Genomic DNA, 19211 nt, shown 5'->3' on the forward strand with positions numbered 1-19211 from the left:
CAAAGTAATAATAGATTAACTGATTAATAAAACCTAGACAATTTATTATAGACGATAAGAACAAAGAAAGTTTATCTTGCTGAAGTACAAATTAAAGCTAACATAATAAAACCATACAGCGATTAAAGTACAGGATATTTAAATATTTATTATACAATATAATTATGTACATGCATGAATGTATATTAAGATGTGCGGGCCACAAAAAACGCATTTCACACAAATGACAGCTGAAGAATATAACTTATTTATGCATACGTGAATACACATTAAGATATTCCGAGCGCGAAAAATCCATTCCAAACACATCACAACTGAACGGTTTTTCACGAAAACGCATTTGGAGATTAACCGGACGTCAAAAACACTTCCCACAACCCTGGTTCAACGCAGAATGTTACGAAGCTAGAAAGAAAACAATATCCGCCCTCCTCAAAGCAAAAGACTCGGGTCTCCCAGATAGAAACAAGAACAGATGCGCGGCGGCAAGAACTCCGACCCACACACAGAAACTCACAGTTGAAGAGGTGACGGAAGCCATCCGCACGACAAAAATAAGGCATCACTACACATACTCGCAGAAGCGTGGACAGAACTCTTTAATAAATGCATCTCACCAGGCACCATACCAGAAGGGTGGAGGACATCCACTATGAAAGTGATGTAGAAAGGGAAAGGTGACGTAGGGGATATGAACGCAAACAGAGGAATCGCCCTAGAATGCACTGCTTTCAAGGTCTTCAGCAAACTCCTCACCAAGAAACTAACAGAGTTGACTGATAATAGGATACCAGAGGAACAATTCGGCTTTAGACAGGGACAATCAACGCTCCAAGCTGTGCAGTGCCTACTAGTGCAGGTGCACAAACAACAGAAAGAGTGGTATGCACCTTCGTGGATTTCACCAAAGCCTTCGATATACTAGACCGTGGGAAAATGATACAAAAGCTAGCCCACACCATATATCACCATATTAATAAAGTACATCCTATCCACAAACTACGTGCACGCGAACGACAACCTGACAACATCCAAAACCATAAAACAGAACATCGCAATCCTACAGGGGGATCCCTTAAGCCCATCGCTCTTTAATCTAGCCACCATGGACGCCAATAAAGGCTGTGAGGAAGGACAAGGTAAAAGTCTTCGTGTACGCGGACGACATTGCAATTCTCTCCGAATCGCAAAGTTACCTCTACGAAGCCTTTAATGATCTTGCAAAGTGGGCAACCGAAACCGGCCTGAGAATAAATGAGAGCAAAACGGTAACAATGGTTTTCAGGAGGGGAGGCAGAACAACACCAAAAGACACGATTTATTATAATGAAACCACTTTATCATGCGTCAATCACTTTTGCTACCTCGGCATCACCCTGCAGCCGCAAGGAACAACGTTCACAAAGCACGTGAAGGAGAATATAGTGGCCATGAGTGACATAAGGAGCCTGAATAAACTCGCTCTCTTCAAAATGAAAATACTGCCAATATTGTCCTATGGAATAGAACTCACAAGGCCACACCTCACAGAAGGGAACATAGCAGAACTGGAGAAAGTCAAAGCGGTCTACCTAAAACACGCACTATGCCTGTCGCCATCAACCCCATCGAGGCTGGTTTATGAATTAACCACGCAGCCCTTCCTGGTCGAAAAATTAAGAATCAAATACCTGTTACCAGCTACCAGAGCGAGCACAGCCTTTCTACAGAAGTGCAAAGAGAAGAAAGAAGACATCTGGCCTGAATTTTACAGCACCGAAGGGATGACATCTGATCTCTGGACTCATGGGAACTAAGAGCTGAGACATCTAGTGACAAGAATGGCTGTACATGGTTTTCATCACAAAGTCTGCAGCAGTGCACACTACCACTCACCAGATGGAAGCTGCGTGTGTCTACTGTGCAAGAAATGTTGTAAAAGATACCATATCCTATGGTGCACCGAAAGAACGAAATCATTGATTTCATACAGTGAAGACAGCGCCCGTAGGGAAAAGCCCTAAAACTCTCTCTCTTTGCACGAATGTGCGCTTTCTCTTCTTTATTATAAAACACTTCCCACACACATCACAGCTGAATGGCTTCTCAACTGTGGATACGTGAATGCTCAATGAGATCTGTGTTAACACGTGAATGCAGAGAGAGATATTCCGCGCGGAAAGAAATCTTTGCACTGAAGTCTGTATTGAATAGCGTCATTTTAGATTGCACAAAAGAGTGCCTCATTTAAATTTGAAGAGCTTCTATAACAGTTCGCAATCGCTTCACAAAACAAATGGCTTCTGACACGTGTGTACGCGTGAATGCTTATTGAGATATTTTGACAGCGAAAAACACTTTCCACAAACGTCACAGCTGAAAGGCTTCTCGCCAGTATGCTCGCGTGAATGCCTCTCAAGACAATCCAAACGCGGAAATGTCTTCCCATACACGTCACAACTGAATGAATGGCCTCTCGTTTGTGTGCAAGAGTGAATGCCTCTTGAGATCGCTTGACCTTGAACATCTCTTCCCACACACGTCACAACTGAATGGGCCTCTCGTTTGTGTGCAAGAGTGAATGCCTCCTGAGATCGCTTGACCTTGAAAATCTCTTCCCACACACGTCACAACTGAATGGCCTCTCGCCTTTGTACATCATTAAATGTGTTTTAAGGTGTGAAGACCTTGTAAAACACTTCCCACACACATCACAACAGAATGGTTTCGCGACAGTGTGTAAGCGTGAATGCAAAAAAACTCCTACCACACACATCTCAACTGAATGGTTTCACACTTGAGTGAACGCGTGAATTGTTTCCGAAATCCCCCGATTTGAGTCTTCCAAAGTCGAGAAAAGACATTCCGCAAATATCAGAATCGTATTTCTTGCCATCGTACACTTCAGGATTTGATAAACCCTCCGTCTGGCAGGAAGTCGATGCACTACAGACTGTGATTGCAGTTTTGTGAATCCTAGTACCAATGTTGCTTTTGTCGTGGAAAATCTTTTCGGCACTCTCTATTTTACTGTTGATAGAATCTTAGACGTATCCCGCTGCCACCGTCGAAGACTTCCAACCACCATGCCGTTTCAAAGCAAGGATGTCGGCTCCTGTATTTGCTAATAAAGCAGCTGATGTTCTTCTGAATGCATGTCCCGTGTATGAACCTGGATCATTTAAGTTTAAAAACTTGGCAATATTTGAAGGCACTCGACCAATAGTGTTCATTCCGACAACTTGGTTCGTACATTTCCCATTACAAAATCGATGGAAGAATCTACGTGATGCAGCATTTATTGGTCGGAGATTTACATATTTTCGAAAAATTTCCAAAAAATGAACTTCTTCATCGGGTTTGTCAATGATTGTAAACGTTCGGGAAATTTTTGTCTTTGTATTGGGAATATTCACAACAATGACTGAACCCCTGTCTTCAATGTCATCAATAGTCAAATTTGTAATCTCATCCCTCCGACAAGCACCAGCTATTCCCATTATCATAACTACTTTCATCATCAAGTAAGTGTCATCAGGAGCTTCAATTAAAAATTTAATCATGTCCTCTCTGTCGAAAACTTTAGATTTTTTTGGCATTTGCCCAACGTTTTTCTTCTTTAAAAAATTCACCAAACTAGAAAATTGTCCAATATTGATACCATACTTCAAATTTATCATAGTTTTTAACATTGAATATTCTGACCACAGACTATTAGCAGATTTCAAAGTTGTGGTTCTTTTCACGAAATAAGCAAGCATTGTTTTTTCACTAATTTCTCTTTTTTTCCCTTCCAACCAATTTGTGAATGTATTATAGGCTCTTTCATACCTTGCCCTGGATTTGTCGGGAACCAGAGAAGCACAGCCTTGTTCCCAAGCCTCCTGAACTTCAAGATCCACATCTATTCCATACACGTCGCAATTGAATTCCTTGTGACATTTGTGTTCGAGGTAATGGCCTTTGAGACTTGCAAAGTCCAGAAGAGACATTCCGCAAATGTCACAGTCGTATTTCTTGCTGTAGTCCTCTTCAGGAATATTTTCGCAGAATTTGGCAACTTCGTTATTACGGCTAACTGCAACACTGAGAATTAAAAGTGTCATTAGTGGAAAGAATGTTTAAATTTCCAATATGGAAATATATACGCCATTAGCAAAGTAATATTGGAGAAAATGATAATGGACTTCCACATTCCATTACATCTGTATAGAGTAACTTAAAAAAAGTAAGTAATAATAGTAATTATAATAATCATAACACGAATAATGACAATAGTAGTAGTAATAGTAATAATAATAATAATAATAATAATAATAATAATAAATGTAGTACTAATGGTGCTACCAGCGAATAGGGATTATAAAGAACGGACACTGAGCGAATTTTCCTGTGTTTTGGTTCTCTGTGCGCCTGCGTTTAGTTCCACTTTCAAGCGCTAGAGGTTAGTGTAATCGAGCATACGCTAAGATAATAATTGTGAATAGAGTTGAGACATAGGATCCAAACATCGCCTACCTCATTGCATAATCCAGACACTCTTTGCTTCAAATAAATTCAAGTTAACAGCTTTTCCTTATTTCTCAATGACAAACTGGTTGTAATTTTTATATTTTATATTTCAGATATAATAAATTATATTACAAAATAATATAATACATTATAAAATTGAGTATCGAATTCGTTTAATAGTTGTATATAATATAATACAGGTATATGGTTTTACTTCTCATAAGAATTTTGTTTTTCCATTTTCAGTGCTATCAATACATTACATATTTTAATTGCTGTTGGAGTCAACGTCTCAACTCCCATTATAAAGGAACTCTAGAGTCTAGACATTGCAGTTAATGAAGGATTTATTATTTTATGGATCCAATCTATTTTATTTGAGTACATAATGTACCTAGATGTATTAATTATGTGTGTTATATTTCCGCTGTGTCGACTGCTAACTGGTGTGATGTCAGCGCCAATTCTAGGGAGAAAGCAGAATCTCACGCTTTAGCTTGCTTGAAGGTCATTGAAATCAGTCCGGCTACATCAAAGATACCGACGCGAAGTGTCCATTCTTTATAATCCCTATTCGCTGGTGGTACTGTTAGTAGTAACATCTGTAGTATTATCAAAGAAATATACATATAATAATAATAATAATAATAATAATAATAATAATAATAATAATAATAATAATAATAATAATAATAATAATAATAATAATAATAATACTGTTAACAAGAGTACAGATATTTGAAGATTTACATATCGAAAGGGGGGGAACACATTTAGCAAAATTAATTCAGAAATTCTGTAGGCATCTCAGACCCAGAAACTGCTATCACTCAACCAGTAATGCAACCCGTCTTGCTTCTACAGATATATACATCTATCAACACAAATCATAAGGTGAAATAATCTGATTGCAACGGATCGCAAGTGATTTCGTCCTAGTCACTCCCTTGTCAATTTCATTCAAAAGCTCCAACTTCTGTTTCAGGGTAAGAACATTTTGCTTGCGTTTCGCATAATCCATTATGAAATTGCAGTGCTTAGCGGCAAATGTGATACTGTATAATAATATAATAATTAGTGTTATTATAACAGCAGTGATAATGGTACTAGAAGTAATAATAATAATAATAATAATAATAATAATAATAAAAATAGTAATAATTATGTTTGTAATTGTGGTAGTAGCAGCATAGGTAATATTAATAATAATAATAATAATAATAATAATAATAATAATAATAGTAATAATTATGTTTGTTATTGTGGTAGTAGCAGCATAGGTGGTAATAATAATAATAATAATAATAATAATAATAATAATAATAATAGTAATAATTATGTTTGTTATTGTGGTAGTAGCAGCATAGGTGGTAATAATAATAATAATAATAATAATAATAATAATAATAATAGTAATAGTTATGTTTGTAATTGTGGTAGTAGCAGCATAGGTAATAATAATTATTAATTTATTTCGAATATTAATGTGCCAAACAACAGCACAAAGCCAATTACTGTTTAGCACAAAATAAAAAACAAAACAGAATGAGAAACAATGAGAATGAATGACACATTATAATGGTCAACATTAACTACACACCAAATGCAGCTAAATAAATGGCAATATCTAACAAATAATAAAAGATATTAAATAACAAGTAAGGATATATGATGCATAAGTGAAATCAAATCAGATAGATCTGCCTATTGGAGAAAGGGATTTAAATAATTTAGTGAAGAAAATTCTTTGACCACGAAAACCTTTCACGGGAATTCTAAGGTAGGTGTTATGTATAATAGAATCACAATCAATGACACTATTAATAGCATTATTAAAGAAAGTGTAATCAATATCCTGACATCACGAATACAGACTGGTACAGTTAAAATATTTACTAGATAGTTCATAATTTAAAGAAGAGGAGTTGGGTACAAATTTGAACGCACAAAGAGAAATGAATTTTCTTTGGATATTTTCTAGTTTAGCTGAATCAGTAGACGTAATAGAGTTCCATGCAAGAGATGCATATTCTAATTTAGACCTTACTAACGCATAATATAATGTAAGTAGTGTATCAGGAGAGGAAAAGGAATAAGTAATAGACCTAATGAGACCAAGCACTCTTAGTGAATGATTAAATAAATGATCAACATGGTCATTAAAGAACAATTTAGAATCAAGATATATACCGAGATCCTTTATACAGTCCTTCCTGATTATGGCAGCATTCGATAGCGAATGGTTGAACTTTAATGTAGTTGTCTTCCTAGGGAAAGAGATAACGCATGTTTTAGAAATATTAATTTTCATACCGTTATACTCAGACCAACGTTGAATGTCATGTATATCATTTTGAAGTAAATGACAATCAGCAAGACTATTAATTTTCCTAAATATTTTTAAATCATCGGCAAAGAGAAGAGAAATGGGAACAGATGGGTTACAAATGTCATCGATAAAAAGCAAGAATAATAACGGACCTAACGTAGAACCCTGTGGAACACCATAAAGAGTAGTGAAAGGATCAGAGAGAGACTTTCCCAACCGAACACAAGATTGTCTGTTGGTTAAATAGTTTTCAAACCAGCTAAGATAATTAATGGAAAATCCAAACCGATCTAATTTACTTATTCAGATTTGATGAGGAACAACATGAAATGCTTTACTGAAATCAAAATAAATGGCATCAATTTGGCCTTGGGATTCAACTGTAGGCATAATAAGATTGAGATAATCGACGAAATTCATCGTTGTTGATTCGCTATTAGTAAAGCCATGTTGAGCCGGATTTAATTTAGATTTAACATCAAATGAAACATGTTTGTAAATAATTTTTAAAAAAATTTTTGAAAAGTTATTTAGTATTGAAATAGGCCTGTAATTATTCACAGTACGTTTATTACCATCCTTAATATCGGAATGTCAGATGCTTCCTTCCATAAAGAAGCATAAATACCCGTTCTAAGGCTACGATTAAAAATAAAAGTTAATAGAGGAATAAGAATTTGAGAACAACCTTTAATAATGAAATTAGGTATGCCATCAGTTCCCATGGATTTATTGGGCTTAAGCCTCCTAATGACATTCAAGACATCTTCACACACAATAACCGGTAAATATAAGCAGTCAGTAGTGATGGAATCACTAACAAATAGATGATTGACATTTTTTGTACCGATTTAAATTGATCAGCATAAGCATTTGCGATCTCAGTTTGATCAGTGATGTGCTCCCCATCAATAATTAACTCAGTAGGCAAGGATTTAGATTTACGAAATGATTCTACATACTTCCAAAATTTCTTAGGCTGATTTTTCAAATTTCTATCGATAGATTGGAGCCAAAGTAATTTATCAGATTTTATCTTATTTTTTACTTGTTTTCTAAGGGAAGAAAAAGTAAGATAATGATAATCAGATTTGGATTTTTTAAAATTCTTGTGAGCTTTATTTTTTTTATGAGTAAACGAAGCGAGTTTGAAAACCACTTAGGATAAGTAGATTTTTTTACTCATGGTAAACGATTGGTTTAAACATGCACTAAAACAAGACGTAAGTGCAAGTTTGAACCAATAAATTATTGATATTTGCGATAGATTAATTAGTTAAGGAAATGGTATATTTATTATGTAGAACTACATTTGTATATTGATCTTTTGTTAAATTATTATATTTTGTACTTTTGTGAACTATATCAATAAATCTATCTCTCTACTCATGATAAAGATACAGCATCAGCAATCGCGTCATATAATGTATGAGTTAATGAAACAACAGCTTCATTGACATCAGTAGACTCGTAAAGTCTAGCCCAGTCATGATTAAAATGACTTGTGTATAATTTCGTATAATCACAGTGAGAGAAATTAAAATAAGATTGATTATAAGAATATAAAGGAAGAGATAAATCGACTTCAAGATCAACACAAGTAGAAGGGTGATAATTGTCTTGACGAACAAGAGAATGATTAGGTAGGTAAACAGAACTATTAATAACATTGGTAAAAACAAGATCAAGAAGATTTTTATTATTCAAAGTAAAATTTATTTGATTCAAGCCAAGAAGAAGAAAATAGATCCAGGGACTTAATTTTTACGTAATAATGGATGTTAGGAAGGCTACAACGAGAAGCCCATTCAATACCAAGAGAATTAAAATCACCGAGAATAAGTAATCTAAAATTATGTGCATCAAGATTAATCTCAAGAAAAGTAAGATAATTTCTTAAATTTTTGGGATCAGTGTCAGGAGAGAAATAGTGATTACCAATTAATAAATAACCATCAGAAATTTTTACTTCAATCCAGACACATTCATTAATTTTTTCTAGATCATATCTCCTGCATATAATGGGAATCTGATTCCTTATCGCAATTAAGACGCCTCCACCTTTACATTTATTAGTGTCATCACGCACTCTGTCAGCACAAAACACAGTATACGAATGAGGAAATAGATTGCTACTAAAAACAGAATCAGATAACCATGTTTCTGTGAGACAGATGATTGCATCATTATAGCATATTATATTTTGAAAAATTTCATCTACTTTAGTCCTCGTACATTTTGGTAATAAATCTCAAGGTGATTATTAGTACTATACATGACAATAGAACAACATAACTAGGAGGAAGTGCCTGAGTATCATTGGAAAACACTGGTGTAGCAAAATCAAAATGCTGTTCGGGCTTAAACTTCCCGTAGAACGGCGTAATTAAGCAGTCCTCAGGCCAAACATTCGGATTATTAATAGCTTCAAAATCTCTTTCCTCTACTAATATGTGGAAGGAAGAATATGTTTTAAATTTTGTTTTTAATTTTGTAACCTTTAGGAAATTGATATTTATTTCATTTGCCAGAGTCGATTGTTGAGTCAGAGAATCCCTAATATTACTTATGCTGATCTTAATAATAATAATAATAATAATAATAATAATAATAATAATAATAATAATAATAATAATAATTTTGAAACTTGTAAATCCAGTCACTCAAAACCTCCCACATTCATTAATTTCCTTGTATGAACACAGGAACTGTCATGAATCTATAGGAGACAAGGATGACTGAAAGCAGTAGGACTCACCTTCTTCTATGTTACCAACAAATTTCTATTAGAAATTCGGGGACAAACTTAAGAAATTAATGGAAACCATTTTTTCTGAGTAAACACAATCGGAAAATGAAACAATTCTATTAATTGGCCTGCATTAAATGTGATAAGGTGAAGACAGGTCTATGCTTTGGTATTTCCTTGAATGGCAGCAACTTCAGCATCGATAGTTGTAATGGTATAGCAGTGGTAAATCATTTATTGGAGATAGTTATAGGAAATATTATAATTATGCTACTCGCCCCCGCAAAATATACTTTCATCTGAATAATAATCTTATTAAAACTAAAAATATATTTATTTTGTTGTGATTATAAATAAAGAGTGAAACCAACGACAAAGTAAGGACTCATGCATTTCACTCACCTTTCAGTCAAGACTTCATTCTCTTCTCCCATTACTTCCGGTTTGCCCTCATCACTCACTTCATCGAATTCGCATGAATTTTCCTGCACAACAAGATTTTGCAAAACAGACACATAGGACAATAATGGATGAATTATTAATGTATGGTAGTTTTTACACCCCACATACCCAATGCAATATACAATATAAGCGTTCTTGGCAAAACCATGATATGAATAAGTAAATACAAAAAATTGCAAACAAGAAATTATTGCAATTTCTAAGAAATATTGTGTAGCAAGTAAATTTTGCACAAACACTCAGTTAATTGAAAGTGTAAATGACAAAGATGGTGGGTAGCAAGAAAGCATTTGTTCCTTCATAAGCCGCTAATGGACGAATAAGTCCGAAAGACGCGTCCCAAGAAATATTTTTAGTGTTGTTGATCCGTTAAAGGACTGATTAACTTAGAGATCTGGTTTCCCTTATATAATAATATTTATTCCTCCCTTAGACAGCCACCTCGCGTACTTTTTGTGTACTGGCGAGTAATTTAATATTTTTGGTTCATCATAATGTTAAATGTGTGCCATTCAGGCATGCGATATTTTGTGGAATAGGCCTATAAATACAAGATATTATAATAATACTGCATATCAATGGCTAAAAAGTGATACCTCGTATCTGTACATTTGCAGGTAAATAAAAAAAAAGCTTGGAAATTATTTTCTCAAAATAGACGAACTTCTTATATGTTTCTACTTTGCATGATCTTCTATATGAGAACAAAATATCAGTACACCGTCTAATTTTGTGAACACAATTATAATGTAGTTAATCTAAATAATACCAACGTAGTTAAACTAAATTACCATTTTTGTAGATTAGAGGTATATAATCTTAGCTATCGATATGCGATATATTGATTAAATATATTTTTACTTATTCATTTATTCATTAATTCTTCGAATAGCGAAGTTATTATTTATTTCTTTATTACAGGTTCTATTTCGACTGAGGAAGAATTTATTTGCCCTGTAGTCTGTCTTTCTATTTTCTATCAAATTAATGCACTCATGCACTATTACTAATAACAAATTTGTCATATTTGAAGAGTTCACAGCAAGAATGATGGATGTCACTTTCTCGTCGAAAATGAACAAAGACTGCCAATGCATAGCTTAAGAAATATAGAATGTACGTAGAGAGTTATATGACATTAACACTGATAGTCATTGTCCAGTAACGATCGGAAAATCACAGTTAAGCTTTAAGTGCTAAGCATTTCAAATTTTCAATTGGTTCTCCTGCAAAATGTATTCCAAATGACATCCATCATTCTTGCAGTGGACTCTTTATTTATCATCCTCACTGAAACATCTGTTCCTCATTTCTTTCTCCTTAGTATTAGTCTATATTTATTGCAAATTTTGACAACAATAAAAGCAATGCCTCCCATCAGTCTAGCAACCGATGTTCACTTTTCATTCATACACGTCCTATTACGTCACTTGTGAAATCCAAAGCTGCTTGGTTAACATCCAATTACTACTGGCCCGTTAATTCCTCTTCTGCAACCCCACTATCCACTAACTAAAGGAGGAATACATTATTTACAGGTCTGTTTTCTTGCAACCCAGCATGAGTCTGGTACCACATTCCAAGATGCTCACAGGTGAGAACCAGATAGATGTCGGCAATTGATCCAATGTATAGGGTAAAGGCGGTAATGGAAGAAAGTTATGAAGAATGTGAGGATCTATCTGGCATTTGTGGATTAAGGCAAACTAAATTAAACTAAAACTTAGAGGGTTAAACATTTTATCAGTGGCGATGTAAACAACAAAATTATTATGGTTTAAGGAACACTGAAGACTGCAGGGTCTACGTAAAAAATGAACTAGAAAAGATTTACGACTGATTACAGGATGGAGAAATTGAAAGGATGAAAGCAACCATCATCGTATCCCCTGGTCACCTGCCTCTAGTCAGTAAATAACAGAGAGAGAACTAGCGACCAACACACTTCATAAACTGCACTCACCTCAGCTTCAATCTTCACGATGGGAAAGTCTACTGACACTTCAACTTCCTCATATGGCATCTCTGATTTCACATCGTATCTGTGGTCTATACATTCTGTTTTTATTTCAGTGAAGTGGAAGTCTAATAAATTACCTTCCTGCAAAATAAAGAAAAAATTGAAATGAGCAATACATGATATAAAGTTGTAGGCCTACACTAAAGATCCGTGGCTATTTATAAAGTACGTCCACACTATTATTAATACTGACGTCAACGAATGCACGTGTATCATTTTCAAAAACTTGCAACGCAACATAAGAGGCCGATTATAAATTTATATTATATTTTTTAAATTGTTAATGTATTCGCCATTCGGTATGGCAACTTCAGACATTGATAATTAGAGACATCCTGTGAAAAAATGCATTGAATCAAAATTGTAGTGAAGATTTCTATATTATATCAAAATATAGATTAGTGATGTCATTATTAAAGACATAAAAAAACGGTGAAATATGTAAGTGTATCAATTAAAATCAAAATTTCAAATATGCACATTTAATCGGAATTAAGTTAAGAAACTATATCATATTACACTAAAACAAATGTACATGGATACTGTTAATCAAATGCGTATAACACTGGTATTACCATATTAAGAATAATTCAAACAGAATGCAAAAATTGTATTTGAATGTGTTACGTACATAAAAAAAAAATCGTTATGGAGTACTATTTAAATGTCTAGAATTATTAAAAATCCACATTATTACAAAACCAGAATAAGACTAAATTACAACCAATCATAACAAATCATTTAATTGAACTACGATGTGACCACTATGTGTGGACGAGAAGTTGTTCAAGTGTGTTGATTGTGTTATATATTACGAATCCATTTCAATGAATCATACTGTAAATTTTGTATTTAACTGTGTTATGTAATTCAAAAGATATGCCTATCAGTTGATGCTATGTTGTATTATACTGAACGCAAGATTTCAAATTAAACTTAATACATTTTTACATCACATTAACTTAAATTTAACCACGTCCCAAAAAAGAACGCGTCTAATGAAGAGTTAAAAACCCTCCAAACAGACTAACCAACCCAAAAAGCAGTAGCAATGCCCAGTAAATGATCTAAGAGTCCCGATTAGGATTCAAGCACTCCTGCTCATGTAAAACAACTCTAAGAAACACAGAGTAGGTACAACTGCGGATCAGACTGTGTCAGTCAGAGATAATGTTACAGGCTTCAAGATGGCGATAGTTTGTTATCGCCGACGAAACAGAAGCTGCTTGAACTTATTTATTTGTTATTGTATATAACAGGCAAAGACCAATTACAATGTTCAAGACTGACAAAGCAATTTATAAACATAAACATGCAAAAGAAAACATTCTCTTATTAAAAATCGAAAGAAATTAGAACAGAGACAAAGAAAATTAAATGAAATCAAGGTGTGAAAGTAGCTTCAACTGAACTAAAAACATATTCTGGAAAATATGATAAATTATTCTGTATATTGAAAAAATCAACATTCGAATCAGGATATACTGTACTACTATTATTAATACTGATGCCAACGAATGTACGTGTATCAATTTAAAAAACTTGCAACTCAACATACAAAAGTATTAATTAAAATATTATTCCACAATTGAGACATCTGGCCGGCGTCTAAAGACGACCACAAGTATCCAGAATACAAAACAAAGGTTAATGTTATTCTAAATGATATAACTGATTCAGTTTTAAAATGCTTCAAAGTTGTTCCAAAAACTGATGCAATTACAAAAACACACAGATATATATATATATTTATAACAGAGATCCTGAAGATACATATTCACATAACTTGTTTGTAAAAATATGTGTTTTAATGTGAAATAAAATTATATATTTACGATTGGCATATCACATTCACAAGTTTCAACTTCGTTTATTGTGTTTCATCACGTTCAAGAGAAATATTTAGTTACATCGGTATATGCTCCCCCAGTTATAAATGATGTATTTAGAAAAAAAAGTAATTGCTTTCAATATACCTCAGATAAAAGCTTCCTCTCTTCAGCACCTGCGTTATCACTTGTTTGTATAGCAAGTGGGTCGGAGTCAGGTTCCATCTTCATCAAGTCATCCATTACGACTGAAAAAGGAAAAAAATAACTTAACCTGGAGAATGTGAGCGATTCGGATAGACTTACTAGCTTGGTAAGTAATCATTCTAAATCTGCTTAGAGTGAGTATTTCTATGTATGAGAGCGTCAACATATACAGCACTAATTAACACAAATACAAACCAATGTGTACATGACCATAGATGAGCATGTGAGTCTAGGGAAAAGTTACAGTAACCGTTTTACAAAAAACGACGGACGATTGACGACATAGTTAGTCACAAAGTTTCACATACAATCTGCTGGTTCGAACGGAATCACTCTGCAGTTCTATGCCAAATTTGAGGTACAATTTTACATCACCGTGGTTCGTAAGTTCTTAAGAATTCGGACTTTTTACATTCCTTACATTACAGCATTTCGTAAATAATGTTCATAATCTTTAATTACCGATTCCTTAGATTATTCCTCACATCGCATTATGATTACTTTGAATTCCTTCTATCAGGAAGACGTAACTTAGTTCAATGTACGAGGGGAAACGTACGTAGGAATAACATTGTGCCTGTAAAAATACGTTCATAAATTTATTATCAAACTGGGGACGGTTATTGGCCATTTTCACGGAAATATCTAGAGAGCATTCTTCCTGTTTACACTTGCGCCATAGGAATATAATTGAGGTTGTGTTCTTAATTCTCCCTCTGGGGAATATTATCGATAAGAAAGAAGTTCGACATAATATACTGCAAAATACATTCAGCAAGCAGAAAACCACTCTACAGATATCAAAATTGGTGCAAGATTATCATATTTAGAATGAACCGAAATGTTTTCTAGCAAAAACTGCAGAAAAATTAACTGGAAAGAAATTACTTTATACCAAAATACAAATAGCCTATATCTGTAATACTGGTATTCATTTAATTTGCAAACATAAAAATTATTAGACAATAAACACAGAAATACTGTTATTCGGTCGGTTGAAAAGGTTTTATACTGCAGTGTGCAATCGAAAAAGCTGAAAGAATTATAAAACAAGTTATATTTCGGTTGTTCTGTATAGTTGTGAAACTTGGATCTCACTTTAGATAGGAAAATACTGTAAGGGTATTCGAGAACAAATTGCTTAGGAAAATATTTGAGGTTAAGGGGAATAAAGTTAAAGGAGAATGAAGAAAGTTATACAACGCAGAATTGCAAGAATTATATTCTTCACCTAACATAACCTAACATTATATCCAAAAGTTTGAGATGAGCAGAGCATGTACGGGTAAATCCTGAAATGTATACAAAGTGTTAGTTGGAACACATGAGGGAAAAAAACGGTTAGGGAAGCCGATGTGATGATGGGAGCATAATACTAAAATAGGTTTGAGAGAGATGCGATATAATGATAGGGACTGGATTAAACTTGCCCAGGATAGGGACTGATGGCGGGCTTATATGAAGGTGGCAGTGAAACTGGGGTTCATTAAAAGCCATTTGCAAGTAAGGAAATATGCTTAGACAGGCGCCTAAATTTTATTGGGTAATTTCCTACAATGGATCGTATATCGTGACGTAATTTATAAAGTCTCAAACGTTTTGTCAGTTATAAATATTGGATTAAGATAACAGTCACAATTTTCTAAACATATTATATGAAACTATATCGTACAATACATACAAATTTACAATATTTTAGGGAAATGCGCACATTTCACACCTACGATTCACTGTAACAAAATAACTTCCACACATCGTACATGATACAGAAAAAAATAAAAAGATAAAATCTATAAATCCAAATAAGGAAAAAAGTTAAAATATATAAGTAAAGAATATTTCTTACGGAAGTACAGATGACCATTTACATAAAAACGTGAAGGTTAATTATATCGAAATACGACCTCCTTCGCCAATTATTACTATTATTATTACCTGCACTGAAAACGCTTTCTTGCTCGTTCGGTCCAGGAACCCAAAATCACACTTGTCAGAAATATGCACATGAAAAATTTCCAGCAAACTTTACTAGATAGGGCTCCATAAATTAGAGACCTCAGCATGTGCACTTACGGGGACTATACAAACAATCGTTACTAGGTACTGCAGGTGAATACTATTCGTACTACGCAACTGTTAAAGGAAAAAATGGAGCCTTCTTTGGTCTAATTCTGTAGAAGTAGCCAATTGAAAATCGATATGGCTCATAAACATAATTTTTAGAATATGAGAAACAAACATGAATAATATTTACCGGTCTTAACAATAACATTGAAAATACTACTACTACTAATAATAATAATAATAATAATAATAATAATAATAATAATAATAATAATAATAATAATCAAACCTGCATACAATAGAAATTTATCCGAAATTCCAAACTGGAAACCGTGTAATACATAGAGAATACCTGTAATCAAATATCTGAACCTTATGGAATAATTAATTACAAGTTTTAAATGTAAATATGTACCCGTACCCATTTTTTTCAGTAATATGCAAAGAATTAAACACATGCATCTAGAACAAGTCGACGTAGAGCACAATGGATTTTAAGCCATGCAAGAAAGTTTTTGGGTGTCGTTTCCTCCCAACTTTTTGTGGAATAAAATGCAATAGTATATTGCCCACTGCTCATTGAAAAAAATCACATTTACATACCTGTTTTCTGCTGTCAATTTTAAGCATTGGTGAAGGACATAATTAGCATAAAATAATAAGACCTGATACGATAAATTTATATTAATATATTTCTTACAAAGTGTATGTAAGATAGATTGATAGCAATTCACATAGAAGACCGTGACACATTGGTTTCTGGATTACTTATGGCCAGTAATTAGTGATGGGCGAAGTTGTTCTTTTCCCGGAACAGTTCCGACGGTTCCGGTTCCGAAAAAATACTATGTTCCAAATAACAGTTCCGAAATAACAGTCACCAGTGGTGATGAGTCGGAGTCGTTGAGTCGTTCAAACGAACGGTACAGTACCCTCCCTCTTTACCATAGACAAATAACACCATGCAGCTCACACTGGAGCACTCATAGGCATGACATAGTACACATTCTTATCTATAGATGGCACTGCAATGCACATTCGAATCGATTTTGGAAAATTGCTGTGCATGCGGACAGAACGCAAAAGCTTAATGTTAGTAATTACACAGCTGTTGACTACAAGGACAGAATACAACACTTTGTTTTTGTACATAAAGTTATAAAGATATGGTAGCCAACTAAAAAAAAAAAAAAAAAATCATTAATTTTTATTTTTACTTTTCTTAATGCACAGTTATAATAATAATAATAATAATAATAATAATAATAAATATTACAATTTCATAAATAAAAAATGATATATATTGGCAGTACTGAAACCTGGAAACCCCGCAGTGGGTTAGTAAAATGTTGGAATCGCATCTTTACCAAAGTGTAATTTAAACTTCGCATTAAACATCGCTCTCCAAATCAGTACTTATATGGGTAGTTTCCAACAAATAATGCTACAACATTTTTGTCGTTCTTTGATAACAGAGAAGATAGCACAAAAACTTGTGCTTGTCAGACTTAACCTCAACAAACGACATACAGACATTGTAACTAAACCACTCATTACCATTTACGACTTTAACCTTTGTATAGAATCAGCTGATCAATGAATTAATAATAGTATGCGTACTTTATGACTTTGTAGAATGTTTATAAAACAGAATTAGTCAACTAATGGTGAAATAAACCATAAAGCGGGAATGAATATTACAGATTATTAAATACTTACTATAACATTACAGATGATTGGCCAGTCTTAACAAATGTTGATATTAAAAGTTCGCGCCACCGCAAGGATTTCAATTTCCATGCGCCCCCCTCCAACCACGTGAGAGTTTCAAATACCAACTTCATCCAACGAAGTTCCAAGTACAACATAAAGAACAACGAGAACAGTGGAACTGCTGCTGTCGTTGGTTCATCGGAACAAGCTCCGACGTTCCGACTGTTATCTCGGAGTCGGAACATACCTTGTGCAACGCGGTACTGCGAGCCCGCAACAGCTGGGCAAGTGAGCAGCTCGGAGTCGGAACACTGTTATTTCGGAACAGGAGGTTCCGACCTACTGTTCATTTTTGCAACAGTTCCGAGACCGGAACAGTTCCAAAATAACTGTTGTGTTATTTTTTACCCATCTCTACCAGTAATATCAACATTTAGAGTTGAGCTTAAACGATATTTTCAAGTATCTGTGACAACTGTGACTGTGACAATTAAATATCTGTGACTTTTATCTGTGATTTTGTCACACCGATATTTTATATCGCTAAGTAAGCACAATATGCATGAATTATACCGATATTTTGTCACACCGATAAAAATTAACAGGAAATATTGAAGAGCAGTGCAATGTGAATACGATTTCTCTATACACGCCACATTTCAGTGGTTTATATGGGAAAATCCAACAAATAAATTATGTACATGTACCATTAACAAATAAATACTAATCTAACTGAACAGTAACATGTAAAAAGTTAACATATACCAAGAGGTTATATCGTAGTTGATTGTAGATACGAAATCAGTTGATAATTTTTAATGTAGTTGGGTACGGAGAAATTGAGGTTATGTGATTATCCTAATCGTTTTAAAAATTGATCCTTTTTATTGTATATAATATAATCGATAAATTATTTTAAGTCGTGCATTAACATTATAATATTGAGTCAGAATAAAAATTAACGAAACGTAAGTATTCGGAAAAACAATAGAAAATAATTACAGAACAAGACAGTTGTTCAGACAGGATTTTACACAAGATAAAGTATTGGTAACCAATGGTATTATTATTATTATTATTATTATTATTATTATTATTATTATTATTATTATTATTATTTAAATCGTGTAATCACTACATCATTTATAATAAGATGGTGAAACTAGCGCTGAAGTAGTTTCGGCAATTTCGGATGTGAAAATCATTGCATTTATAAGGAATTTTTTTGTGGAGAGACAGTTGCTCAGGTTAAACTAGCGCTGAGGTAGTTTCGGTGATTTCGGAAGTGAAAATCGTCGAATTTGATTGTTTGTGGAGATGCAGTTGATCGTATATCTAAGGCATAAC

At 33.8% G+C, this 19211-nt stretch overlaps 1 protein-coding gene across 2 annotated transcripts; it reads right to left on the bottom strand.

Annotated features, from left to right (window-relative positions):
• Window positions 1-122: 122 nt before the first annotated feature.
• Window positions 123-16880, bottom strand: LOC138691654 (uncharacterized). Of its 2 annotated transcripts, XR_011329933.1 has the most exons (6): window positions 16755-16880; window positions 14028-14128; window positions 11995-12132; window positions 9972-10054; window positions 2583-4065; window positions 123-2497 (listed from the first exon to the last, which is right to left on the bottom strand). XR_011329933.1 is itself a non-coding variant. In XM_069813856.1 (5 exons), the coding sequence occupies exons 2-5, from the start codon at window positions 14121-14123 to the stop codon at window positions 3024-3026; spliced, it is 1359 nt and encodes a 452-aa protein (XP_069669957.1). In that variant the 5' UTR covers window positions 14124-14128; window positions 16755-16880; the 3' UTR covers window positions 123-3023. The 2 variants fall into 2 exon arrangements, 1 of the variants encoding a protein (XP_069669957.1); XM_069813856.1 differs by having other exon boundaries at window positions 123-4065.
• Window positions 16881-19211: the final 2331 nt, after the last annotated feature.

The sequence above is a fragment of the Periplaneta americana genome, chromosome 16 (assembly GCF_040183065.1).
Source record: "Periplaneta americana isolate PAMFEO1 chromosome 16, P.americana_PAMFEO1_priV1, whole genome shotgun sequence".
Lineage (NCBI taxonomy): Eukaryota > Metazoa > Arthropoda > Insecta > Blattodea > Blattidae > Periplaneta > Periplaneta americana.

Bases quoted from the DNA above. Each gene is read 5' to 3' on its own strand.
- LOC138691654 (XM_069813856.1), bottom strand. From the start codon at position 14,123: ATGGATGACTTGATGAAGATGGAACCTGACTCCGACCCACTTGCTATA. The intron at 12,133-14,027 runs GTATATTGAAAG...TTTATTTTGCAG, and splicing joins AGAGGAAGCTTTTATCTGAG to GAAGGTAATTTATTAGACTT. The intron at 10,055-11,994 runs GTGAGTGCAGTT...CTTGTTGTGCAG, and splicing joins TCGTGAAGATTGAAGCTGAG to GAAAATTCATGCGAATTCGA.